At 33.1% G+C, this 27,106-nt stretch overlaps 4 protein-coding genes across 8 annotated transcripts; 3 read left to right on the top strand and 1 right to left on the bottom strand.

Annotated features, from left to right (window-relative positions):
* Positions 1–352: 352 nt before the first annotated feature.
* LOC100179454 (relaxin receptor 2) lies at positions 353–3,854 on the top strand. Of its 2 annotated transcripts, XM_026834267.1 has the most exons (7): positions 357–559; positions 652–809; positions 1,072–1,362; positions 1,647–1,798; positions 1,897–2,053; positions 2,128–2,230; positions 3,160–3,702. In XM_026834267.1, the coding sequence occupies exons 1-7, from the start codon at positions 501–503 to the stop codon at positions 3,350–3,352; spliced, it is 1,113 nt and encodes a 370-aa protein (XP_026690068.1). In that variant the 5' UTR covers positions 357–500; the 3' UTR covers positions 3,353–3,702. The 2 variants fall into 2 exon arrangements, with proteins under 2 accessions (XP_002125310.1, XP_026690068.1); XM_002125274.4 differs by having other exon boundaries at positions 353–809; positions 3,160–3,854.
* On the top strand, positions 3,825–10,060 carry LOC100186476 (ribosome-releasing factor 2, mitochondrial). 2 transcript variants are annotated; one of them, XM_026834211.1, is made up of 13 exons: positions 3,825–4,177; positions 4,435–4,611; positions 4,802–4,989; positions 5,292–5,477; positions 5,962–6,194; positions 6,593–6,733; positions 7,126–7,316; positions 7,646–7,747; positions 8,008–8,220; positions 8,370–8,540; positions 8,776–8,942; positions 9,129–9,269; positions 9,652–10,060. In XM_026834211.1, exons 1-13 carry the CDS (start codon positions 3,997–3,999, stop codon positions 9,781–9,783), a joined length of 2,223 nt encoding a protein of 740 aa, XP_026690012.1. In that variant the 5' UTR covers positions 3,825–3,996; the 3' UTR covers positions 9,784–10,060. The 2 variants fall into 2 exon arrangements, with proteins under 2 accessions (XP_026690012.1, XP_002131331.1); XM_002131295.4 differs by having other exon boundaries at positions 8,367–8,540.
* Positions 9,926–27,038, bottom strand: LOC100181760 (tyrosine-protein phosphatase non-receptor type 13-like). 3 transcript variants are annotated; one of them, XM_009860160.3, is made up of 21 exons: positions 26,892–27,038; positions 26,278–26,426; positions 25,625–25,773; positions 24,962–25,207; positions 24,545–24,633; positions 24,274–24,359; positions 23,768–23,955; positions 23,261–23,435; positions 22,930–23,050; positions 22,441–22,573; positions 14,884–15,087; positions 14,315–14,455; positions 13,967–14,037; positions 13,292–13,716; positions 12,995–13,107; positions 12,708–12,863; positions 12,206–12,316; positions 11,780–11,940; positions 11,361–11,401; positions 10,947–10,992; positions 9,926–10,550 (listed from the first exon to the last, which is right to left on the bottom strand). In XM_009860160.3, the coding sequence occupies exons 2-21, from the start codon at positions 26,420–26,422 to the stop codon at positions 10,535–10,537; spliced, it is 2,817 nt and encodes a 938-aa protein (XP_009858462.2). In that variant the 5' UTR covers positions 26,423–26,426; positions 26,892–27,038; the 3' UTR covers positions 9,926–10,534. The 3 variants fall into 3 exon arrangements, with proteins under 3 accessions (XP_009858462.2, XP_018667118.1, XP_018667116.1); XM_018811573.2 differs by having other exon boundaries at positions 24,274–24,356; XM_018811571.2 differs by lacking the exon at positions 26,892–27,038 and adding an exon at positions 26,684–26,808.
* On the top strand, positions 16,111–22,362 carry LOC100184146. The gene is made up of 11 exons (XM_018811578.2): positions 16,111–16,323; positions 16,697–16,968; positions 17,304–17,680; positions 17,976–18,197; positions 18,601–18,878; positions 19,258–19,415; positions 19,852–19,962; positions 20,284–20,421; positions 20,735–20,881; positions 21,389–21,458; positions 21,959–22,362. The coding sequence occupies exons 1-11, from the start codon at positions 16,149–16,151 to the stop codon at positions 22,093–22,095; spliced, it is 2,085 nt and encodes a 694-aa protein (XP_018667123.2). The 5' UTR covers positions 16,111–16,148; the 3' UTR covers positions 22,096–22,362.
* Positions 27,039–27,106: the final 68 nt, after the last annotated feature.

Below are 27,106 nucleotides of genomic sequence, written 5' to 3'. Positions count from 1 at the left end.
TTAAATTCATGCAAAATTTTTATAGAGAGGTCGGAAATGATGTACATTGCGTCATCACCAAGCCTATTTATAGTACATACACTATACTCTTTTGATGCAAGGATAAGAATGTATATGAAAAATAATACTGGAACAGTTAAGATTATAAATGTATTTTGTATCGATGTATGAAAGCAGATATTCGGTTAAACATTTTAATTGAGTTACCTAGAATGGTATATCAGAAGGCCATGTAATAAGATAATAGCTGTTTAGGCGATGTGCGAAATTGTCGTTTAAAATGCTTGCGGCGCTAAGGCTTACCAGCATAATTTGTGGGTGTAGTTTTAATCTATTATTGTTTTCGTTACAGAAAATAATTATGGAAAATAATTATTCGCAATATATTGAACCGTCGCTGTACTGGGAAAGGAATGATTCAGTTGTTTATGAATTAGGCTATGCCATAATTCCTAATCGGGTACTGCTTCCCATTGATTATTATCCTATACCTGATATAAATGACCTTGAAAACGGCACAGCAGCAGCAGCACGAAATCAAACCAACGCCACAGCATATGTAAGTGTCCTATGCGGGTTCCCAAGTTTTTGTTCGTATTCAGCTTACAATGTATGTTCCAACACAACTTTGGTGGAATGCGATGAATGCAGCATGATCGGGGCTGGTTTCTTCATATTTGCTTGTGTTGTTCTTGGTGCGATGATTTTGATAGGAAACTCGCTCGTGTTTTGGTACAACTTCAGGAATTCAATTCAAGACAAATTCAGCATCATGAAAGCTTCGCTTTCTGTAGCCGACTCATTAGCAGGTAACTACTAGGTCTAACTGCGTACTTAAAACAACTATTAAGCTTAAATAATGTATAAGAACCTATCAGTGGTCACTAATGGGTCATCTAATGTGTCAGCTATACAGACAAAACAATCACCAACAAAGTTACATACATGGTAACTTGCGTAAGCTAGCACGAGGTGTGTGAAACAGAACATCCGTATGTCATTTTCCATCCACGCGGGGATAAAGCAAGCTACATTCATTCATATTTACATGCAATGTTAATTGCGTTCCAGGAATCCAAATTTTCGGCGTCGTACTTTACAACGTCAGCTGGACGATAAACTCAACATCGCAAGAACTGGACATGAAACAGCTTTTGTATCAAGATTCCCCTCAAGCAATTATTGGAGGAATGTTTTACATAATGAGTTTCACGTCATCACTATTTCATTTATTATACTTCAGCGGGCAGCGACTTTTCGCCGTGACGTATCCAATCAATTACAAAATACAGAGTAACGCTCACGTAGCGTTTGGACTCGTTCTAACTTGGATTTTGGGTGTGATTTCTGCTACCGTGCCAGGTATTTTTAAGCACACGTATTATATACTAGGGTGTGGGGAGATGGGACACTTTTAACACATAATATCCAAATAGCCTGATCGTGTTTAAACAATTAACAACGGCCTGTGGAAGTCGTGAGAATACGGTTTTATAATTTATTGAATGTTATTTGTTTACTACCAAATGGGAAGAGAAAACTAAACGAAAAGTTGCCCCATCTTCCTCCACCCTACCATATCAATAATAATAATACATATTTATGAGCCGACAATATACTTATTATTAATTTATTCACAATTTCAGCATGGTTTCCAAATACGTACACCTACTCGTACTACCACACAATATATCTCTTCTTGCCGTCGATCCGGAACTACAGTAGTACCAACAACAGCTCATCGGGTGCAGCACTTGCACTAGTTTTCGTTTTCTCAATTTTACCATACTGTCTCATGGTATGTAAAAAGATTCAAAAATATTCTAAAATCCTAACTAGTCTGAATTGTACCAATATATATATACAGTAAAAAATGTAACTTTTTTTTTACTTTAGGTTATTTTAACCATTACTTCGGCACTCCAAATCCGAATTCGCCTCATACGCTCTGCCAGTTTGTCCAAGAGCATGGACAAAGATTTATTAAAAAAGAAAGAAGTAAAATTGATAAAGACAGTTGCTATAATGCAGATTGGGTTTACCGTCACATTAGGTAAGTCGTTCAGTTGTAACATTTTTTAATATTTTTATTTTAAATACTGTTTAATTACAATCCAAACTTGGCAGTTCCGGTCGTCGTGATTCTTGTTTTGTTTTATGCCCATGTCTTCTCTTGCAAAAACGTTTCAACGCCTTATGTTATTGGATTCTACATGAGTATGTCCAACAGGTATGATGTATAAAATTAAAGAAAAACTAAAGTTTACTTTATATTTGGTGTGCAGGACTGCAGGTAGCCCTAAGTGGGCTAAATGTGTAATTTCAATTTTTTGTTCAAAAATCTTATGTATTTGGGCTATTGTCACTTGTATTGAAATGAGTGACGTCACGGGTGCTTTTCGCTTGAGCGCGTCCATGTCTCTGACAATGGTATATGGAAACAACTTCTTTTTGCCAGTGCAATTAAAAAATGCTTATCATAATTTTCAAGTCGGATATTCTGCTATATATCGATGTTTAAGCGAGAAGCAACCGGGACGTCACTGGTTCACTATAGTGAAAACTCAAAATCGGCACGGCTTTTTAGTACAAAAAATGGTATATCAGTATATTTACTCAACCGTGACTATCTGCATGCCAATTTTTTTAAATGACTTTATTTTTCATTTAAACAACTATTGACACCAAAGTGGGAAAGCTTGCATATGTTTTGACCAGCAGAGCAACCTATGACCAACCAAATAGGTCGTATTTATGCTTGGTAGTGATCGAAAACATTTTTTAGTCATGTAACGGTTGCATTTCCGACGTGCGTTGAGTCAGACGACCTAGGCTGTTGCGGTCATTTGAAATCAACAACAACAATGGCGATTATATATATATATATCCTGATCGTGTTTTTAACAATTAACAACGGTCTATGGGAGCCGTGAGGATAGTTTTATAATTATTTGAATTTATTTTGTTAACCACTAAATGTGAGAAAATAGAATGAAAAGGTGTCCCATCTTTCCCCAACCTAATACAATTGTGTGTTGTGTTACTGGGAACACGGGCCATCATCCCAACCTACTATACACTGGAAACAAACATATATAATTACTGCTTCTTTAAATCTTCTGAAAATCGTTTACGTTTAACATAATCATAACATTGCAGCCTCGTCAACGTGTTAGTTTACAGTGGACGGGATTCAAAATTTCGTGCTTGGTTAAAAAGTATTGTTACATGTAAATCGGTTCCAGCAAAGGAAGATTCTCACACTTCGTTCTCAGCAACACGAAACCACAATGCGAAGGCAACAACAGAAACCGATAACGCAATTCAAACCTCTAAAATTGTATCGCGTTAAGTTGTATCGTTTGTGTGATGTATTGCATAGCAGCTAAACATATTGATTGAGTAACTAAGTCAGGGTGGAATGTTATGCGGCCTAATTTATTAATTCTGGTTTAAGATTTTACGCAGCAGCTGCAGTTTGTCAAGAAAAAGTATAGAAATACACTGTTAATCGTTTATTTTCTTTTCTTTACTGTATTTATGACATTTAGAAAGTTTTACTTGTACAAATAAAAACAATCATTACATGTCACAGTTTCGACCAGCAACTTTACTGTCGGAAAATTTGCGCCAAAAAATGTACCTACTTTTACTATCAGAGTAGTTGTTTATGCATAGATAATACATATATTATCTATGGTTTATTTTTTAAACTTTTTATTGTAAATTTATTAAAAACGTTCAAATTCGTATCTGGTTTACTGAAGTGGATTCTTTCGTGGGGATTTCCCTAGAATGTAACGTAAATTTTAAATTGTCATGTGGAAAATTTTTATTAAAGTATTTGCGCTCAATATTTAAGAAACAAAAGGCTAAACGGAACCAAGAAAAAATAATAATTGCTGCTATAAAACACCCAAATGCAAGAAATGATAAATAAAGTAGTGTCTAATAGAGTAAATTGGTTTTAACATCAAAACCAATAGATTTGAAAGAATGACATTTATAAAGACCGTTTCATCAAGATTGTGCCGACAATTTCGTAAAGTTGTCTGGAACAGGCGGAAATATGGAACCGAAATCCGCAACATTGGTATTATGGCTCATATAGATGCAGGGAAAACTACAACAACAGAACGAATGTTGTTCTACTCGGGCTATATTAAGAAAATGGGTGGTAGGTTGTGTAAGAATAGAATATTATAATATACCTTAAGTGCTAAAGAGGAATCTTACTGATACATAAACCTAAGCTATAAATCCTAAGAGATGTGCCTTTTTTGTATTGGATTTTCCATTTTTATATATATAATCTCCAAGTATATAAAATCATTATATACGCTTTTACCTGTTTTTTATCATTTAATCTCAAAATTATAAAATCACCACCTACCGCTACTGTATAAAACCAATATTTTGTTTTTATATGTATAGATATCGACAGTGGTAACACTGTAATGGACTACCTGCCAAGTGAAATTGAGCGTGGCATCACTGTACAAAGTGCAGCGATATCCTTTCATTGGAACGAGGCACAAATCAATTTAATTGACACACCAGGGCACGTGGATTTCACAATAGAAGTGGAAAGATCATTGCGTGTTTTAGATGGTAGCCTACTACTTTTGCTTTGATATTTTGTATTTTTCATAATGACGTCAAGAAAGAAAAAGATTTCTAAGAAATATATGTCAAATTTAAAAGAAAAAAAATTCAAAATTGTTATCCTTCCTCTTGAACGTTTTCTTGCCTTTTTCTTACTTTTTTTCTTTCATTAAATTCATAATAACTTATAACTCAGGAGCAGTTGCAATCTTTGACGCTTCTCGTGGCGTAGAAGCTCAGTCTCGCACAGTTTGGATGCAAGCTGATAATCATAATATACCTCGTCTTGCATTCATAAACAAGATGGATAAAACGGAAGCAAGTTTCACGAATTCTGTCGATTCTTTAAAACGTCGATTAAAAGCCAACACATTGATATTACAGGTGCTTACTTTGTGTTAAAACCGCATGTAAAGTTGTGTTGGTAATAACAGTAACTCAGTTAAATAGGAGAAAAATTACAATTGAATGCGTTTGTTTTATTTAATTTCATTTGATACATTAATTCACACATAATTACAAGACAAAATACAGTTGAATTTTTAAGATAAAAATAATCCAATAATAAAACCGGGTAATAATACCCAATGACAATAAAAATATAATCATAATAACAAAAAATAACATATTCATATATAATAAAATAAGTTTAAATTAACGCAGTATTTTTACTTTGCTCATTATAGCTGCCTGTGATCCAGGATTGCCAATACATTGGTGTTGTGGATCTTATTACAATGGAAAGAATGGAATGGGACATGAACGTTGTGAATCCAAATCAACATGGAAGAAAATATAACAAACATAAACTCACTAGAACTGATGAAGGGTGGGGCAATATGGTAGCAGCAAGGACAAGTATAATTGAACAAGTGTGTCGATAAATAAATATCACCTATTTATCCTTGCATTGTAGGGGGAATAATGTTATAATATATGTGTATGGTTTTATACACCTTGTGTGCCATTTACAATTATACTATGCAAACGCAATTTTGTAGTGATTTTTTTCATGAGAGAATTTTTTATATGGTTGAAAAAGTGACCATACCATGCTTTAAACCCAATATCCTGTATTTACAATGTATGCCCTCTACGCACTGTGCCACAGCACATGGTAGAATTGGTTGTTTCTATAAGTCAAAAACTGTATAATTTGAAAATAATGTCAAAATACTGAAAATAAAAAGTGAATTGAGATATGATATGTGTATAAAAAGTGTTACTCTTGTTTTAAAATTGATTTGGCATAAAACAACATAACTGCCATCTAACAAATGTAAAAAATTTACCATCTACAAAGTGTTTTAGCATTGTTAGTATTTATTTTTTTTAAATTTAGCGTTGTTTTTAAAGCTTTCAGATATTTATGATGAAGTTGCATTGTTGTGGTTGGATGGAGAAAATGCCGGCAATGCTGAAAAATTTCCAACCGTTGAACTAAAGAAGTGGATAAGACAAGGGACGTTAGATCAAACGATTGTTCCTGTTTTATGCGGAAGCTCATTTAAAAATATTGGGATTCAACCACTTCTTGACGCAGTTGTGGATTATCTGCCTAGACCTGAGCAGATACAACACTCATTCCTGTAAGTTTCTATTTTTGGTCAGTCTCTTGTATCTATTACCATTAAAGCCCTTTTCGTTTCTGTAAGTAAAAAGTCACCCATAAAGTAACATACGTGGTAACTCTTGTAAGCTGACACGAAGTGTATGAAACAGAACACCCCGTGTTTAATGACTGTGGTTTCCCGGCCATGCAAGGATAAAGTAAGAAGTTTCATACATACATGTAAGTCAGTGCTTATGGGCCAACTCTGGTGCTAATTCCAGTTTTAGCTATATTTAATAGGAATTAATCATATAGATAATTTTATATTATTAACACAAAATCTTTTTGACTTTAATTGAAAAATAAATGCTAAAGTTTTGTAAAACATTTCATAAGTACAAAAATTTATTTGATAAAAAAAAAAAAACTTTTCAGGCAATATTACAACGATACATTATCTGCAATGGCATTCAAAGTTCTTCACGATAAACGACTTGGTTCAATAATATTTGTTCGGGTGTATTCCGGTCATCTACGAAGTGGGGGAACAATTTATAATGTTAACAAACAATCAGAGTAAGTTTATCTGATTTCACTACTTGGTTTAATTTTTGGACTCTTAAGCATTTACCTGTCAAATAAGTTAAAGTAGATTTCTGTTAAAAAGCATCAGAAATGATCAATTAAATACATTACTTTCATCTTAATATTAATAGCAAGAAACTGCAATTTTTATCTTGAGTTGAATGCTAATTTTTCATTTCTTATAAAGTTATAAGCATTAAATAATTAAGATGAACAACAAAAAATCAAAAGTAAACACTAAAAAATCAAAACAAACTAATAACTACATGTCTTTCTTTATCCATATACCATGAATTTGAATGGCATAAAGTCTTGGTCAGAACTCAATATTTTAAAAATTGCATTACCTGGTTTAAACCACTACTGCCGTGTTTTGTTTTTAGAGAAAAAATTGGCAGACTGATGTCAGTATATGCTGATGAATACAAAGACACAAAGCAAATTGAAGCTGGTAACATTGCTGTTATATCTGGATTTCAAAACACAGTGACTGGAGATACACTGGTGGAGTCTAAAGAAGCTTTTGAAGCTGCTGTTAATAAAGCAAACGTGTTGCATCGACAACAGGATGATGGTAAATGCTGTGTATGAAAAACTTATATTAGATCGGAATATACAGGTTCAAGACTCGACCCTGCTACCATTGTATGGGTTGATCCCTAAGACACTTTAAAGACAATTGCTTCAACCCAGTGATCTCTTATGCGTTGTCCAGTTGTCAGCCATACACTAAAAGTCTTCCGAAAATAATCACCTACAAAGTTACCTATGTGGTAATTTGTAAACGAGCACGAGGTGTAAAGTAAACTCATGTTATAACAACCGTTGTTGCCTGCCATGCAAGGATCAAAAGTTTACATTCATGCAATCATTCAGGTTTGAAACAAATATGTTCTGTTGCAGAAAGTAGTTCTGATGTTTCCCCAGTTGTCTTGGCTGCTGTGAAAATACCTGAACCAGTTTTCTTTTGCTCTGTTGAAGTCTACAGTCCTACACAGGAAAAAGGTGGTGTGGCCAACTGGTCATAACAACAGTGGTCAATAATTAATTTTGTAAACTAGAAATTATCAGAAAAAAAGTTGCAAACACGGATCATTCGATGTGAAAATGGCTGTTAATGTTAAAGTTTTTTTCTAAATAAAATTCCCAATATTCTCTTTAAATAACTTTCATGTGTTTGTTGTTCCTGACATCCACACATTAGCTTCCCTGCTGTAAGTATATATATATATATATATATATATAAACTAAATCATGTGTTCCAGCATTGAGGCACGCTCTGGATGTTCTGTGTCGGGAAGATCCATCTGTAAGAGCAACAATTGATGACGGAGGATCCATCATGTTATCAGGGATGGGAGAACTACATATGGAAATAATATCTGAGAGAATTAAAACTGAATTTAAAGTGGATGCTTACTTTGGTCCAATCCAAGTCGCGTACAGAGAATGTCCATCTGTACAAGCAACACATAAAGGTATAATTCAGAAATACATTTCTGGGATATAGTTCTGCTTACATTTGTATATTCTTAACATTCAAGCTGAATTCTTCCGATGTGTCTATATATTGCCAGTAACAAACTAAATTTTAATAGGATTTATCTAAACTTTAATCCCGCAGCAGCCTATAAACGTACTATCCTGGACAGCAATTATGAAATTGAAATCGGAATTCAAATTTCTCCATCAGCTGAAGCTGGCACTGTTACAGATCCAAGTCAGGTTCTTAAACCCCTTTATAACCCAGAACTCTGCCATTCTGCTGCTCTGGGAGTTGTGCAGGCTTTCCAACAAGGTAAATAATTACTGTATGTTTTTTATCTAAGCACCAATTGGCTTTAATATTTTTTTTAAAACATTGGTTCTAAAATAAAACCCTGTCTGATCTGATCTAGGTTATAATTTTATAAAAAAAAAACAATTTAGATTTAACACTCCATCAAAAATATACAACATGAGAAAATCTCTATAATTTTTTACAAAACAAATAAAATATTTAAACAAAAATTGTAATGATTCTACCTTTGCAGGGAATTTGTTGGGTTACCCGGTCATGAGCGCCACAGTTCAATTATTGGCAGTGCGAGCAAAACGTGGGTGTCCTCCTGGTTTAGTAACAGCTACTGCCATTAAATGCACAAGGGAAGCTCTGGATAAAGCTGCCTGTGACCTGCTGGAACCGGTTATGAACATAGAGGTGTCGTGCACAGAATGTTTGTATTGGTTATACATCTTTACACTAGAGTCTAAAATTTGGTCCTCATAAGTTTAATAGGCTGTTGGTGACCAAATTCCAGAAATTCTTTTGTTTGACAAATAAACATCTGCTAAACAACTTGCATCGAATTATTAGTTTACCAAGATTTTAAAATTTTGTTTTCAGATCACAACAAGAGGGGAGAACTTGCTACAGAACATACTTGGTGACTTAGCCAAGCGACAAGCTAAAGTTCATAATATTGAAAGCTCAGACAATGAAGGAAATATGAAAATTGTGGCAGAAGCCCCAGTGTCTGAAATGAAGGTCTGTGACGCAAATTTGGGTTTGAGATTGAATGAATCTAACTTACTTAATCCTTGCGTGGTTGGAAAACGACAGTTGTTATTACACGGGTGTACACCTTGTACTAGCCTATGAGTTACCATGTATGTTACTTCGTGGGCTATTATTTTTATTTTTTTGGATGGCTGATAATTTGGACAGCCATTAATGACCACTCGGTTGTGTCTTGCCCAAGGACACATACACCCACAATGGTAGCAGCAACAAGTCTTGAACCCATTACCTCTGGGTTGGAGGCAGGCGCCCAAACCACTATGCCATGGCACCTGTATAAATATAATTTTTGGAATATATTTCAATGGCATATACTTACTTACTTGTTCTTTGTTTCTCCCAACCACAGGGATACGCTTCACGTTTACGAAGTTCTACATCGGGCAATGCAGATTTATCTTTACAAATAAGTGGATACCAAGTTGTATCCGAAGAAAGAAAACATCATTTAAAAAATTTAATGAGAAATTTTGGTTCCTGAGAATTGAAAAATTTATAAGAAATTTTGGTTTCTCATAGAAAATATTTAGAATATCTGTTCTATAACCAATGAGGACAAAAGTAGTGCAATTGAACATACATTTATCTCAACATGGTATGTTAAGCTTATTTCACCGAAACAGTTTAGATATAATACTTTTAATTTCACAAAATTCACCCAAAACAAAAATACACTCAGAGAGCACAGTGCAACAAGTGAAATGTGTGTGATATCGCCTTTGAAAGCAATATGAAGAAAACAATACAAAAAATGTGAAATAAAAACACAGCATTGTGATAAAAAATCGTGTGTTGTGCAGCATGTGCTTGGTTAATTTTGTGGATCAAAAAATATATGAAATCAATTAGTGCTAAAGTTAGTTCATTTAAACCAATGCTTCTCACCCTTTTAAATGGCAACCAAAATAAAAGGCCTAAAATTTTAGCGACCAAACTCCCTTTACAAAATTATTGTAGCCTATCCAACAGAATCAAATGGTAGACCACTTTTGGGTTGAGAAACACAGATTTAAAGTAAGTAATTAGTGAATTTAAACAGTGTGTACCAGAAACAACATATACTGTGAGAAAACAGTATATTTTAGTGCATACAAAATAGTACAAATAAAAATAACGTGTTTGCATAAGGATTGTCACAAGTACAGATTCTGATAAAGGAACTTGAAGGTGTTTGATTAATAAAGTAGAACCAGCAGCTCAGTATGGGGAAACTGCATTCATGGTGGATTCCTTCAGAATGATTCCGTGCTAGATGGAAAAAACAACAATTCTGGTAATTTTAAAACAAAATCGAGGAAATTTGTTTGAGATATTGAGAATAATGTATAAGTTTATTAAGGGCATTCAGTGTAATTGGTAGGAAAAAAATATTTTGAATAATTTGGGAATACTCGCGGTCTATAATAATACTACTTGGGATTAAAGCTTAATGAAGCTACAGCCTACTAGTGTTACTGTAGGTGCCATGTGTGGTCCTTGTACAAAGAATTTAGAACTGTTTAACTATCTAGCCAGTTTTTTTCATACTTGACTGCCGACACCCACATAAAAGAGTGTAACACTGTATCATGTGCAAATAGCCTCCCTATTATAAGAATCTGCATTGTGACAATAAATAAATCCTGGATTGATATTCATTCTTACCTATCAGTATAGTAGCTGTTAACAGAATCACTCTTTCCTTGAGGTGCTGAAATAATAAATGAATAAATGTAACTTACTTTATCCTCGCGTGGCTGGGAAACGACAGTCGTTATAACATGGGTGTTCTTTGTTTTATACACCTTGTGCCAGCTTACGAGTTACCATGTGTGTTACTTTGTGGGTTTTTTGGGACTTTTTTATGTATGGCTGATTGAACAACCCATTAGTGGCCACTGGGTTGGAGCAATTTCCCCTAAGTGTCTTGCCCAAGGACACATACGCCCACAATGGTAGCAGCGATAAGCCTTGAACCCATTACCTCTGGGTTAGAGGCAGGCAGGCTAACCACTTTGCCGTGGCACCGCACAATATATTTTACAAACCATAATTTATTAAAAACAAATATTATCTTACCTTGAGTTACATCTGGGGATAAGGCATCTGGATTTTTATGTCTATAAAACAATTTATAAATAATTGAATTCTAAAAATTTTTTTTTCATGGTGGGCAACGACAGTCGTTAAAGCACAGGTGTTCTGTTGCATACACCTTGTTTTTAGATGACTGATTTCATGAGTTTTTTTTCTGTGTGGCATGATATTAGATGCAGGATTTATGCCAGAGTTAGCCCATTAGTCCAATATCCAATCTTGTCCATTACTATCTAAACATGTTTAGCTATTTATTAGGTAATATGGTAAAATATGAAAAGTAATATAATAAAACATAAAAAGTTAAGGTAAAATATGAAAAAACATGAAAAAATATATGAAAAAATACATATTAAGTTATATTATTTTTAGTCAAATATAAGGTAAATATTGAGTCTTACACATCAACCACTTCATATTCATGATGGGATAAATCACTCAATCCATCAGCTGCTCCACGAACACTATTTCGTTTCAAATCATAACTCAATGATTTTCTATAAAAGTTGACAGCTGTTGCGTGGACTGCACTGTCCAACACTTCGTGTTCTTCTCTGGAAATCTATGAATGGGAAATTATTTGTGAAAAGTGATACATGATAATAGTGTAGGGTAATAGGTTACAGTTTTATTGAAACAAAAGGTTAAATATTATTTATTTAGTAATTTCGGGAAGTGTGAAACAATAAAGAAAAAAAGTTTATGTAGTTTGGTAAAATTTGTAAATTTGTAAAAGAATGTAGAAAAAATATAAATAAACCATTTAAGTATATTGCTAAACCATTAATAGAAACGAAACTAAATGTTAATTCTGTAAAACAACTTACATCTTCAATACAGTTTTTATTGTTTTCTAACTGATGTGAATTCAGTTGTGAATATCTTTCAATAAGTAATGTTGACATACTTGGTGCGTTTCGTAATGCGGTAACAGCTTCCTGGAAAAAGTTTAAAGTTTGTTTTTTTATCTCTAATTATACCACTGTAGGCCTAGAACTGCATTCTGGCATATATATAGATGATATATCTAAATAACTTATGCCAATTTTATGCTTCTTAAAAAAAGTCGAGTTGTTTCCTACTCATTCATAAAAAGAAAGGTTTATTGTATCTTTTAGAAATATGCTTAAATTGTAAAAGCAGGGGTTAGCCGAGCGCCGAGCTTCAACGAAAAGCTGATGAAAGGAGACGCTTAGGCACAAGCTTTTAAGTTTGGCCTAGGTTCCGCACATCCCTATTTTCTTAATTCAAATTTTAAACATATTCCTAGATCTGTAGTAACAGAAAAAGTATACATTTACAACTTAACTAAAAACATCGTTTTCCCACCTCATGTGTTACACCTTGTAGTGAAACATTATTGATGGCGATGAGTCTGTCACCAACGGCAACCGTGCCCATAGAAATAGCAGGTCCTCCTTCTACAAGTTCTCTTATGATGACATCATCATTCATGGTTATGCTTGACTGACTTCGACTACCACCCTAAAAAAAATGTCAAAAAATTTAAAATAATATTTAACCAAAGTTGTTTTAAAGATGGTGAAATTTAAATTAAAACCAAAGACATTTTAAGCTGCACTCATGACCTGGTAAATTTTTAAAGTTGTACTTACAGCAATTGTAAATCCAAAACTGCCACGAACTTTGCGAATCTGCACACTAAACTGCCCTCTTCCAGTTGAAACTATTGCTCCTTTGTTTGGAGTGGATGTGTCAACTGGTGTGGCTGAATAAACAATTTGAACAGATTGATAATGTGTAAAGAAAGACAAATTGAAATGAAAATGACAAATGTGTAAACAATTTTTTTTGCTTGAAAATGTGTCATTTATCAGGCACACACAATTTAACAGAAAGAAGTATTAAAAAATCAAAAAAAAATTAGCTAACAAATTGTACAAACATCGTACCTTTAATAATATGCTCTGCAGCGTGGCGAAGCATTGGGGAATCAATTTGTTTTTGGAACGAGAATCTGCTCGCAGCCGTGTTTGCGCGAGATACCCTTCTTTCTGGTGGAACCGGATTACTAGCAAAGAATTCCCCGCTTGGTGAAGAAAGCGACGCGCTAGACCGACGACGGATCACATGATCATTTCGGACAAAATTTTTCGGGTTTTTATAAGTCCACTGACGACTGTCGCGCAAGGACGACTCTGTAGTCTCCATCTCACTGCTTGAATCTTCAGTTGCGCGGCTGAGCGAGCTCAAGTTTAAATTCGACGAGAGACGCGTGATGTCATCGAATAACGCCAATGATGAAAATTGATTGGAAGTTTGCATTGAGCCATAGAACTGATGAAGCTTCCCAACCAAATGAACTATATACTTGGCCCTGTGGTTTACATGGGTTTGAGAAAGGTTTGCATATAGTTTGTAGAAAAAGATGGGACACCTTCAGCACATAACATCTAAATATCCTGATTGTGTTTTAAACAATTAACAACCGTCTATGGGAGTCGTGAGGATAAGGTTTTATAATTCTTTGAATGTTCTTTATTTACTACTAAATGGGCAGAGAAAGTAGAACGAAAAGGTGTCCCATCTTCCCCCACCCTAATAAAAAAAAACATTGATCATCTTACCTGGAGTTGTGTTGTTGGTAAAATTTAAACCTCACGTGAGGACTCAATTTGGTGAGAATGATTTTATGACTCTGAAAATTCAGAATATTAATTTTGTTTTTAAAAAACCTATTTTAATTATGAAATATTCAATACAGGAGTTTGTGGACAATATCATTTGATCTAAACTGCATTTTATTTAATATGCTATTTTGAAAAAATTAATTGTTTGTATTTAATATGTAACTAAAACAGCTTTAATTTGAAATCATATAAAATTCCCAAAATTGGATTATCAAGAACAAAGCAGTATATTTCTCTTGCAGTTTTATGTAAAACTATCCACAAAACATCATTTTATGTTCTAACCTTATAATGCATGTTCTTCATCTCATCCCATTTAAGAACATGACGTTTTATTCTGACATCATTTCCTTTGATATCAAATATTGTGATTCCATGCGGACCAGCTCCCATCCATGTTAAGCTGGTATCCTTGCAGGATTTCAACTGTAAAATATTAACAACTGATGTTATACTAAATTGAATTTACACAACATACACTTAATAACAAAGGAAGACATCTCAAATTTGCAATATACAATGCATAGCCCTTATGTGCAGTTTTAAACTTTAGCATATTAGTACTACAGTTGTTTCATCATTATTTTCAGTCTTTCCAATTTTGTGAACTATTGTGACCTTCGGTACTGTAACCATAGTGGCTAAATAAAGTTAAAAGTATACTTATTATTAAACTCTGAAAAATTTAAAAAGTAAACCCCATGTCACTTCAAGCAATAAATAAACCTTCATATGATCCAGCTGTGGGTGGTAGCTACATATTAAGTTGGAAATATTGTGCAATAAAACATTCAAAATAATTTACTTAAATGTCCAAGCCCACTATTGTATAATGATAAATATTCTCCATGTACCCGATATGCTTTATAGAAGTGCATTCCATACTCATCAAATTGTTGGCATCTCCGAAGAAACAAACTTCTGGCTTCTGGCTCCCCGATGCCCGCTAGCTGGCGATGGAGAGCAGGTAGTTCGGAACGAATATAAGAAATACCAAGTTGCGATGTCACTCGGTTTGGGACAAAATCATCAACAACGAAGTAGTTTAATCCGTAATCCTGAAAAAAAGAATTCTTTAGTTAAGTTCATTAAAAAAAACAACCAAAAAAAATTGAATTATTAGGCATGTAAGATAAGACAAGGTGCACAAAAAGGAGAACTTTTTCTCCTTACTATTATAATACGTATATTTTAATGTATTAAAAATGTTGGAATATAATAAGACATAAAAATACAATATAACCAAGAGTGTCAGATCAAGAACACCATTTGATAATAACCCATTGTATTTAAGTTGCCACAATTGTTTAAAGTCCGCACTAAGTTTTCCCCTAAACCAACAAAGCCACAATAACTGGTGGCACTTCATTGTGGTCTTTATATCAAAATGAATGAAGAGTTTAGCTTTTGTTACACATAATGGTATAAGTTGCCACACAATTGCAAAGTCAACATTGGCTTATGAAGTCACAATGAGAGCAGGTTGCTCCTGAGAGCTTCTGATGATAAATTAACATCCTATGCTTAGCAACATAATGTTTTGAATATCTTTTCCAGGTATCCAAAAACTAGTCCCCTCATTATTCTTTGCAGTAGTAGAAAGTAGTCCAGTTACATATATTTTAGTTGTTAATTATTTATGTTAGGAAATTAATGAATTAATGACATTGGTCAAAATAAATTAATGACATTGGTCAAAATGATAAGAGTAACATAAAAAGTAAATTAATCTGTTGAATATTGATATACATTTAAATTATTGCATATTTATAAAGAGGTCTATTAGTATTATAATATTTTAAAGATATTTATTTAGTACAACCTATTTTAACCATACAAACTGTAACAGCTAGGATTTACCAAAGCATATTTATTTAATATACTATTCGGCTCATCTGGTATCAAAACGTAGTGTATTTCGGTGGTTTCTTGCTTGATGGCAGATGAAACACACTTTGTATTTATACCAGATGATTTGTTAAAAGATTATTTACATTATGCCTGGTAGCAGAATCACAGCACATACCTATTAACTTATGCTTAAGCTTATTTTTTCTGGGATGCACAAAAACATGTTTTAACACTGAGCTTACATCCTAGATAAAAGTAAGATTTTAAAATGATGAAAACAATCAGTAAAATTGGGAAGAAAGATAAGAAGAAGAGGAAGAAAGAGGTTGACGTTGATCCCGAGAGCGATGAAGTTAAAGAGGTTCTTCAACTCTTCAATAAAATAGAGGAGATGGTGGTGGATGGTGATCCAAGGATCAGAGTTGCTCTTAATAAGAAACCAGGTAATGTATGATACTAAGGAATAAGCAAGGCTCAATTTCTGTTTTAGATGCTACGCTTTTTTCTTCGACAGTTTTCCCTAAGAAGTTTTCCATACTACAATGTTTTTAACAACTGTCATGTTGCAAAACAATCTTAATTTTTCAATTAATTAGATCTTAACTACTGTTTTATTCTTAATGGGCATGGTTTTTGTCAAGGACCTGGGATTTAGGCTAGATTTTGCCCATTACCCCAACACCCGTTACCCTAACACCCAGAGAAAGTACTTTTATGCAACCGTTGTCGCAACACCACATTGCACTCAGACCTGTCTTACGTACTGTATTTAAAAAGATATAAATAAACCTATTTCAAATGATGTCCAACATACAGCTATACAGACACTCTTACGTGACGACAGTAGCATGTATGGCCTCTCACCTCGATCCATGATTGTACAAGATGGTCTCACCCTTGCAAAGGAAGCAACAAACAACTCCCTTTTATCAAACCGTCAATACTCCATGCACGAGCCACAACAAACAGTGCAATACAACCCAATAATGTCAAATAGGCAGCAAATGATCAACAATAATATACCACTTTCCAACAGAAACTTGGGCTATTTGCAAACAAGTCCAAGAAAGACATATAGCAACTTACAGGTATTTCAATTGTAAATAAGAATATGTATATAAAAATCCTTTACAACGTTTTTATGTTACATGCTTTCAACATAAAAAGGTATTTAAGCAACGTGTTAACTTAACCACTTCAATTTATTTTAAAGGTTTAATGTTAAATGTAAAACTAAATTTATGATGTCTATATCTACACAGTACTAGACAGTATTTGGGTAATATGCCAACTCTGGTCTAAATCGGCAATGTGCCTCATCTTACCTTAATCATATAGAATAAAATCTGCACAGTAGACCCAATAAGAATAGTATCAATGCGCCACACAAATATGAAGTACTTAATACACCCAATGTATACAGGTTCCGCAAAGAAACCAAAGAAGACATATCTTAGTTCCTCCGATAACTATACCTGAGCACAGTGCAATGGAGGATACAGCAGATGAATACCAAGATGTCCGCCGACACCCAGATGGGACATTAGTGACTCTTAACAACACTTCAATATTAGAAAAACCTCCTGCAGTAGTTCAACCAGTTTTGTCGCCTAAACCAAAACCGAAACTGGTTAATAACCAAGTAAGAATACAACAGCAACAGCAGATGCAGCAACAAGTCCCCCGGAAAACACAGCAGAGGAAAATAGAGCCCCGATTTAAAGAACAACAGTTCCATTCATTTAATTACAATTCACCACAAGGGAAAAGCAATGTTCAAATGGTTTTCTATGAAGAGCAGTAAGTTAAAAAAAACTACAGTTTTATCCATACTATTTATTCCTTAAAAAAGTTACAAACTCATATGTAAGAAACAGTAAATATATATATAATACATATATATATATATGTTTTGAACTTTCAACAGCTGATTAGTTTAATAACCATTTATGGACAAATTGACTGCGGTTAAAAAAATTGTTAAAAAATATTGTGCACAGTATAGATTGAAAGCAGTAGTTGCCTGACATGTTATAATTTTAATTATAGTATGAAAACATAATTTGCCGTGATAGTTTAATTATATTTTATACAGGCCAGAATATAAAGAAGCGGTTCAAAACGAAGAACCACAATATATAGGAACTATGGAAGCAGAAGAGATAGTGGAACAACCAGTGCTTGAACCTGAAGAAAACAAACCTTTAAAACCTTCATCACTTAACTATCGGTCGGCTGTGAACAGATCAAACGGAACAGAATCATTTTCGAAAGTTGTAGGAAAGGAAGGAGGCAGAATTACTTGTTTTGGTTGCAGGTAAGTTGGGTATATGTGAGTTATATAATTGTGGTGGTAAGAGACAGTGAAGTTTTTTATTATCTGAGATTTCCGCTTGAATTTTGTTAAGATTCAAGTTAAAAAGTCATTTTACAAAGTCATAGTATAAATTTATGCACTAGAATTATGTAAATACCTTGGTGTTAGAGTATTTGGACAACTCTAAGCTTAAATAACAGCCTAACAGGTACATTGATGTGCCTCACTATAGGACCTCACCCACATAGAGCAGAATCATGTAACAAAAACATTTTTAAGTAACAAGTTTTTGCAAGAATGCTCCTCTTTAAGAACCCTTCTTGTAACAAATGTTTCCTATCTTGTGTTATTTAATATAAACTGTAGTTTTATACAACATCGATATCAGTTTCACTTTTCACAGCGTTGATATTCCTAAAAATGCGATTGAGGAGAAATGTTTGTTCCGACTTTCCATTTTGGATGTTTCACAAATCCCACACCAGTTAGATCGCGTTTATCACTGGTATGATCCAAACTTTTCATCTGCTGTCATGGCCATTTCACCAGCTGTGAGAATCGATCCATCAAATGCCAAACTACTTAAACCAGTCACAGTCAAACTACCAACATGTATTGCTGTGGAAGGACAGAAACTGGCCAAAGGTGAAGAAACTATGAGAGCAGTGAAAGAGAATTCAGGTGATAAAACAAAAGGAAAGACTTTTATTGATAAAGTGTTTGTGGGCCTGATTTAATGATTTTATGGCTATGTCAGGTCTCTTTCAAGGCTTAAACTTGTAATTAATGCCAGGTCTGTTATATTTGTCAGTAGGTTTGGCTGGACTACTGTGCATGGGTAATAAAAGACAATTCCAAGTCCAATTATTTTCCAAGATAACTAAAAAAACATCTGTTTTTATTGGACTTTAAACATTTTTCTAATACATGAGTGAAAAATAATACAAAACAAAATTCACTTCCAGAAAAATACCCAACAGAACATTGACATACAAAACAACAATCAAGGCCAAAATTGCTTTGATCTACGTCTAAATAAAATATTCCATAAATTTTCCAGATATAGAAGTTGGTGACATCTCAATTAAGAAAAGAGATTTAAATTCAAATGAGGTTTGGGTAGATTTTGAAACTGAAACGTTCCGATCATCAGACAGTGTGTCATTCAATCTACAACAGCTAGGTGATGTCTGTGCTTTCCATAACTCCAATGATGAGGTAAAGTTTATATCAACGCTTTTAAACTAGGTTTCATGAAATAATTGAAATGTTTTAAGGGAATTATACCCATTTTGTGATTCTATTTTATCTATACTATATTTTTTTTATTATTGAAACATTTTAAAAAAAACATTTTTTTCAATTTATGACTGAATTATGACAATATCTACCAGTGGAGTGGAAATGTATTACTCCAACATTTATAATAATGGCAGTTCTTTACTAAATGCAAATAACTAACTATTTGTGTTGTGTAGACCTCTGTTCTTCATACTGCTTTTCATATTTGAAAATTAGATTTCACATGGTAAAGGCTATATTTGCATTATTAAACAGTTGATTATATAAAGATTAAATTACTTTAAATAAATCACATATGGTGTGCAAAAAATAGTGCATTTTCTTTATAATCTAATGTTATTATTTCTCCCAGGAGAAAAGTCTAAACAAGCGTCTGTCACTGTTTGCATTTAAAAGTATGGACCGTAGAAAGAATCAGTTTCTTTCCATACTTATATGTGAAGATCTACCCCATGTTGTACAGGTTTATATAAGATTTCTATATTCTTGTGCATATATATCATGTTAATTTTACAAGTAAAATCTGTCTGCAACAATTTGCCAATAATACAACAGAAAACTCCTTACTAATATAAAATCTGTAAAAAAATTATCACCGCAAATTTTTAAGGCACAGAAATTTGCTGCAACGGCTCTACTTTTACAAGGAAATAACAAAACTAACTTTTAAAGTTTATGAACCATAACACCTTAATAAAACTTTCTAGTCCAGCAGAAAATGTATAATGCTTACTGTTTGTTTAGAAATAATCTATGTAATACTATGCCAATCATGGATCCACAGAAAGGTATAGAGTCCATGCCACACTGGTTGGCGTATACAGACAGCTGCTTTAATGTGATAATGAAAGAAGGAATGAATGTTGAAATATTTGTTCAACCAAAAGACAGATCCCTTTGCCATCTTGATGCAAATAAACTGGTAAGCAAAGAAACAGTGACAAAAATATTAATTTCAAGCGAGAGCAATTTCAAATTTGAGCTGAATTTCACATGTAAACCAGGATCTTACTTGGTTAAATGATTGTAGCGAAAAAAATTGCTTAGATAAAATTAAATTCAGTTTGGTTACTATCTGTTCATGTATGTCTGTGATTTTGGGTTGATGGTAAATTGCCCCTAAATGTCTGGGTATTCTGACATACGCCATAAATATATAAAATAAGTGTCTAAGCCAAACATAGTAATTACTAATTTGCTGTAACTAAAACAATTATGATTTTTTTTTGTAACAGGAAATTCCATGGGAGAACTTATGGCATCCTGAGTGTATTGTAAGGAAACATATAAGAGTTACTCTACTTACTAGAGAGACAGAAACTCATGTTCAATTACTGATGAATGAAGGAGAAGTTAAACTTGATACAGCTTTTGTATGGCAGGTGAGGTTTTAATAAAAAAAAACATAACTTTAGGTTGTATGGGTGGTGGCTGAGGTGCCATGGATTTAGTTTTTAACTTGGAAAAAATAGCTTGCATTAGTACATAAAGGGTTATTTATAACGAAATAAAAATAAATGTAGTTTTTTACCGCATACTTAATTTTTTAGTCGCATATTTACTCCTAAAAACCAGAAATTAAACCTGGAAAAATAATTTTCTTTGGTGCATAATGGGTTTTAAGGAAAATAGGTATTCTATTTTTTGGCGGTATATTACAATATGTTTTAACTCAAAATTCTTAATTAGGCAAATTCAATCTGTAACCTTATTTTTGTTCATCAATAAACTATTAATCATTAGGGAGTTCTATAATCCCATGGTAAAATTCAGTGCTACGGATTAAATGCTTATGACATACGCATATATGTTAGTGTATCTGTATTTGATTAAATGCTTGTGACATCAGACATACCCATATATATTAGTGTATCTATGTTTCATTTTAGGTCAAATACCGTTCAATACACCTTCCTGATTTGATGACCACTGACTCGAGTAACCTTGATTACGCAACAGGTATTATGTGTGTGATACATTTGATACAGCAAATATATTGGGTGTCTATTATTGTGTATTAAATAGAACATTGGAATTATGAAAGAGACATTTAATAACGTGCTATTCTGTGTGACAATCTGGTTTACTACTCTTTTTTTATGAGTGAGGTCCTATGACCTATTTCAAGGCAAACCGGGGGACCTAGGAATTAGGTCTTTAAAAAGTTGGTCTTTTTCCCAAACCTAATATTTTTTAATTGCTTAATTGTATGCCACTACTACTGGTTTAAATAAAACGAAAAAATAAATTTGGAGGAACTCATTTAAAAAAAAACCAGAAAAGTATTGTTAACAGAGCAAATTTGAAAATTGTGTATAATACTGCCTGGGAAATATGAATATAAATTAACTGAACTTACACCAAACTTTCTGTGGTGATATAGAAACAGCCTATACACACACCTATATATGTATAAATATGAATATATGATATTTGTATCTTAACCCTTTTATCTGCAGAGGACAAATGGGAGACAGAGGAAGCGGAGAAAAGAAGATTAGATCATGAGATGTACAAGAGAGTTACTTGGAAACCAGCAACACCAGTTTCTAAGTTTATAACCAATAAAGGGTTGCTAAATTATGCAACCATGTAGCAAATCGCAAATGCAGAACTTTTTAAGTTTTTGCTTAAACTAGGTTGCAAAGATTAGTTTGGTGTAATGGAGCTGTTAAAGTCACAGCAGAAATATTTATTAGCCCCAGAAGGACTATATAGACTGAAGAATAGATAAAATGTTGCTATACAGTACTGTGGGGGAAGCACACATTATCTAAATATTCTAATTGAGTTTTAAACAATTAACAACGGTCTATGGAAGTCGAGAGAACACGCTTTTATAATTCTGTAAATGTTATTGTTTTACTACAAAATAGGATGAGAAAATAGAGTGAAAAGATGTCCCATCTTTCCCCATCCTACTATATGGTAAAAAACTCACCGTTTTGTAATCTCCTATTTCGCATTGTAATGCCAGGGCTGCTATGGACAATGCATCATCGTGTGTGCATACAACTCGTTCACTAATAACATCGTCACGTAACTGCATGTATGTTGCTCTGATAATCGCCCCACTAAAATAAACAATACATGATTAAAACAACATGAAACACTTGACTGTAGTAAACCATACATGCTATACACCATTGTGCCAAAATATCTTAGCTTGTAGCGACTAATATAACAGGCAAAGAGTTAAACTTCGATGTATTTTTAATGTTGGTGAAAACTTAGGTGTTGGGCTGATATTGTTAAATATAAAACTGGTGACATACATTGAGCTTGGTACTGTTCATAATTTTCTATTTAATCTTATCTCATGTTTTACATCTAGTGGAATATATTAAACAACACAATTTGTTTTATTTTCCGCATATTTTATCTTATTTAATGTTAATGGGAAACATATATTTATGGACTTTTTGCTTACTTTACTGTATTTAGGTCCAGAGGAAAATATAAAATCCTCAAAAACAAAGTTTCTTTGAGTTCCGCTTCTGTTACAGCTTTAGAAAGAACAATGTTGGTCTCCAGGAATCTGTATTCGGAATCTGAAACAAAAAATACAAAATTCCCAAAAAAATATTTTTTTTGTTTGGTGGATATTTTGGGGTAATGAAATAACTGCGGTCTAAATCCCAATTTCAGGTGCCGTGACATGCTTTAAGAAATTACCTCATCGATATAGAATATGTGGACATTTTTATAAATTTGTTAGGTCCTAACATTTAAAAAGCACAAAACCATATGAGTGTAGTTACCTTGAAAAGTTGCCAAGGCAAAATAGTCAGGGTTAGCATCTGGCATGAGATGTTTAAGTAAAAGTTGGATCACACTTTCTACCCTCACACCAGAGACTTCGCTTATAGGGAAAGCTATCTTTGTACGATCAACAAAAGATATAATCACTTCTGCAGTGAACGCACTTGTATTGCCCTATAAAGATTGAAAATTTAAAAGTATGCTGATAAAGTGAATAAATGATTAATTGAGAACTGTTTAAACAAGAGTCAAGACCATTTTAATTTTAAATTACAATTTTAAAATTGAAACTGTTTAAAAAAGACCGTTTTTTGTTTAAAATTCAATGGTAAAATTAAAACTATTTAAAAACGAACTTTTTTTTAATTAAAAAAAAAGTTTCAAAAATGTTTTTTATATTAACATGTTTAGTATTAACACAAACTCTTTATCACAATATATACGCAGAAAATGCAATCAATCCAATGGATTTGACACTTAACATTTTAACCATCAAACCAACTTACCTTATTTTGATGCAATCTTTTTATCGGCGTGTTAGTTTTAAGAATTCCATGTCTTGGTTTGACAGCATTGAGGAATAAACGTGGATTAATGGGTTGAGAAGCAACTGAGTTCTCATCGTTGTACTCAGCCATTAATGAACTGCTTTCTGAGTTGTCAACAGACACTGGGTTACTAGGGAGTCTGGGATCTAGGATAAAAGACAGACTTTAGAAATAGTTTGGTATTGGTGTACAATTGTCCTGTGAAGGTATGGCAATAAAAAGACCAATATCAGGAAATATGTTATAGGTTTAAAATCAGGAGTTTTTGGCTCTATGATAAAAGACAGATTTTATAAATGATTTGGTATTGGTGTACAATTGTCCTGTGAAGGTATGGTGATAAAAAATACCCAAATCAGGAAATACTTTTTGGCTTAAAGATCAGGGGTTATACGTTTGTGGGCCGTGGCCCGTGGTTATCATATGAGAATCCAAATTGATCCTTCACTAGCATGAAACCTCACCATTTTGTGGAGGGGAAGGAATAATATATTTCTTTCCAAGCAAACACGACTCTTGCCCAATGCTTGCCTTTGTTTGATTGCTGCTGCTATGAAAAAAACATTATATATAAATGTTACTTTTGCTACCAGGCACAATGCAATATATAATATAGATTGGGTATAAAAACATAAAATTTAATTATTTTTTTTAGGGTCTTATTAAATAGTTTATATATAATGAATAAAGAAATGTTTGACTGCAACAATGGGTTAAAGTGCAAAAAGTCCATACCTGATTGAGAAGCTATGTTGGAATCGATGTTTGTTGGGTTTTGGTGAAGTTTCCATGTTAAACATGTTTGAAGCAGCGAGACTGTTAAGCTGTGTTGATAACGATGTTATCAGTAAAAGTACATACATTTATGTTGAGGCATTTGAAGTGAAATTTCATGCCGTCCTATTTGTATTTAAACCCTTTTAACTAGATAAACATTATCGCATTTGTATTTAAGGGCTTTTTCAACTTTTTTAAAACTATTTAAACACTTTTTACCATACCACAGTAATAACTATTACGACTATATAGGCTATAATGCACACTGCCACAGAATAATATGGAATACAATTTATTCAGGTACAGCCTAGAATGTGACTTTGACTATAGAAAAATGACCCCAACAATACATATCACATATAAACTACATTTTACCTCAGGCATGTTGCCCAGTATGGAAGAACACAACTTTGAAACAACAAGGAGATCATTTGAGAAATTGACATCATCTCGGTTGCAACAAACTGCATGAACTTGCTCCAGTGTATAATCACTAGGGGTGCACATAGATAACAAGACTTCTTGCAGATCATTTGAAATTGTAAGTGGGTTGTTGGGGGGTAGGTTGTACTCTGCACACCAAAGCATGGTCAAGCCAAGGCTGTGAACCTGAAGTGAGCTCTGTTTGGAAAATAACACACAAGTCTGATACAGCGAAATGGGAAATACGTGATTTATATAAGATAAAATGAAGGTTTCAATAAAATGTTTGGTATGCTATGGAGATTCGCTTTATTTCTTAAACAGCAAAATAAGAGGTTTAATTTGGACTGGGATTTATACATTATAAATAATATTAACAAGCCTGACAATAAAATGAGTTTTTATGTGGCAATGTGAGTGATAGTGTAATATTTATAAAATAGGATGTTTTTTGTATAAAAATATACATATGTCTTGAAATATTAGACCAACTTATGTTTGGTAGTTGGTACTTAGTTGAATACAACACCTTTAATCCTAATATTCAGCAAAAACTTAAATACAGAACCAAAAATTATCTTTTAATTTTCTTTAATAATTTATAACTTCACTTACATCGTACACATTCCCATCAGAATAACTGAGTAGTTGGTTTGTTGTAAATTCATCATCAGTGATTTCAAAATTAAATGCAACTTGACCAAATGGTAACAAAATAACTTTTTGTGGCGATAAAATAAAATGGCTTGGATCGGAAAATTTGGCTAGAATAAATAAACAATTATTTTGTGAACATTGTTTAAATTATGAATTATTAATTATATCATGTGAATATAGGGTAGTATGTGCCGTTGTGTAATTCCCATTAATAATTTAAAATGTAAGACAACGTACATGCATTATAGTGTGGACGTCACAGGTAAAAGTAAAAGCATTTTTCTGATTAGGAAAATATTTACATTACTCAGTGAATTTGTCCTAAAAAAAAAAAATTGCTTTAAAAAAAATTGCTTTTAACACACAGAAAAATTACAGACTACAGTACAGTAAAATGTTATGCTGTTTGTTACGATAAAATTTACAATAAAAATTTAAAACAATTTTTTTAAATAAATAGGGCACATAGACAGTACTAAAAGTAGCTACATGTAAAAAAGAATATTTCGAAGTGAACTAACGAAAATTTTCGTGTAATTCAGTAAGGTTTAATACGCCAGTATTTTCTACCAACGATCTGTCAAAAAATTGTCATACATTAGTTATATCACCTGTTACATTGGTTTGAATTAGAACCTTTGCCACAGATCTAAGTACTGCCCATAGTTCTGATTCATGGAGTGGACTTCCACTTACTTCAACAACTTCCTTTAAAGTTGCACCAATACATTGTAACATTGTTGATCGGTGTACCATTAATCTGTAGATTAGAAAAATAAAAATACTTTGACGAAAAAAGCAACTACACTTACTTTTTCAATTAAATGTATGTAAACTATGGTTTTAACTGTAAGCATGTTTTAAACAACTGCTGTTTTGTCGCTATGTCATGTCTTTTCATTTTAAATACGTTTTCTATTTTGGCTAACAGAATCGAAGTGACAAATAAAGGTATTGCTAATATAATGTAAGTATATTCTGTCATTCTGATAAACAGGGACATTTATATTTATTTACCTATTAAAATTACCCTATAGGCCTATAGTAAATACACTTTTGTCCCTGTTCTAAATTCTAGCTAGTAACATTATGAAATAGTCTAATACCAACAACTATCGAGACAGATTTCCCATGAAAATTGTTGCTCACAAGTCACAACACTAGTAGTGTTATTTACGCGTATATAGCGATTACGAAAATTAGTCCTATCGTAACGATGACTTACCCCCTTTTACGTTTGTTTCCCTCTTAGTAGCATTGTCAACTTGATAAGCGTTGTGCAACCGGTAATTATGACAAATGAGGCCAAAACAGGGAACAAAACAGACTTGGAGCTTTTGGATTAATTTTTGTATCAGTGTTTATTCATGCGTGACGGTCGTGAACACAATCTTTTTTAAGAAATTCATAGATGTATTAAAAGTATTAAACAAGAGAGCC

The sequence above is a fragment of the Ciona intestinalis genome, chromosome 4 (assembly GCF_000224145.3).
Source record: "Ciona intestinalis chromosome 4, KH, whole genome shotgun sequence".
Classification (NCBI taxonomy): Eukaryota; Metazoa; Chordata; class Ascidiacea; order Phlebobranchia; family Cionidae; genus Ciona; species Ciona intestinalis.
Note: the sequence above shows the minus strand (reverse complement) of the source record. Positions and strands in the feature narration are given on the sequence as shown.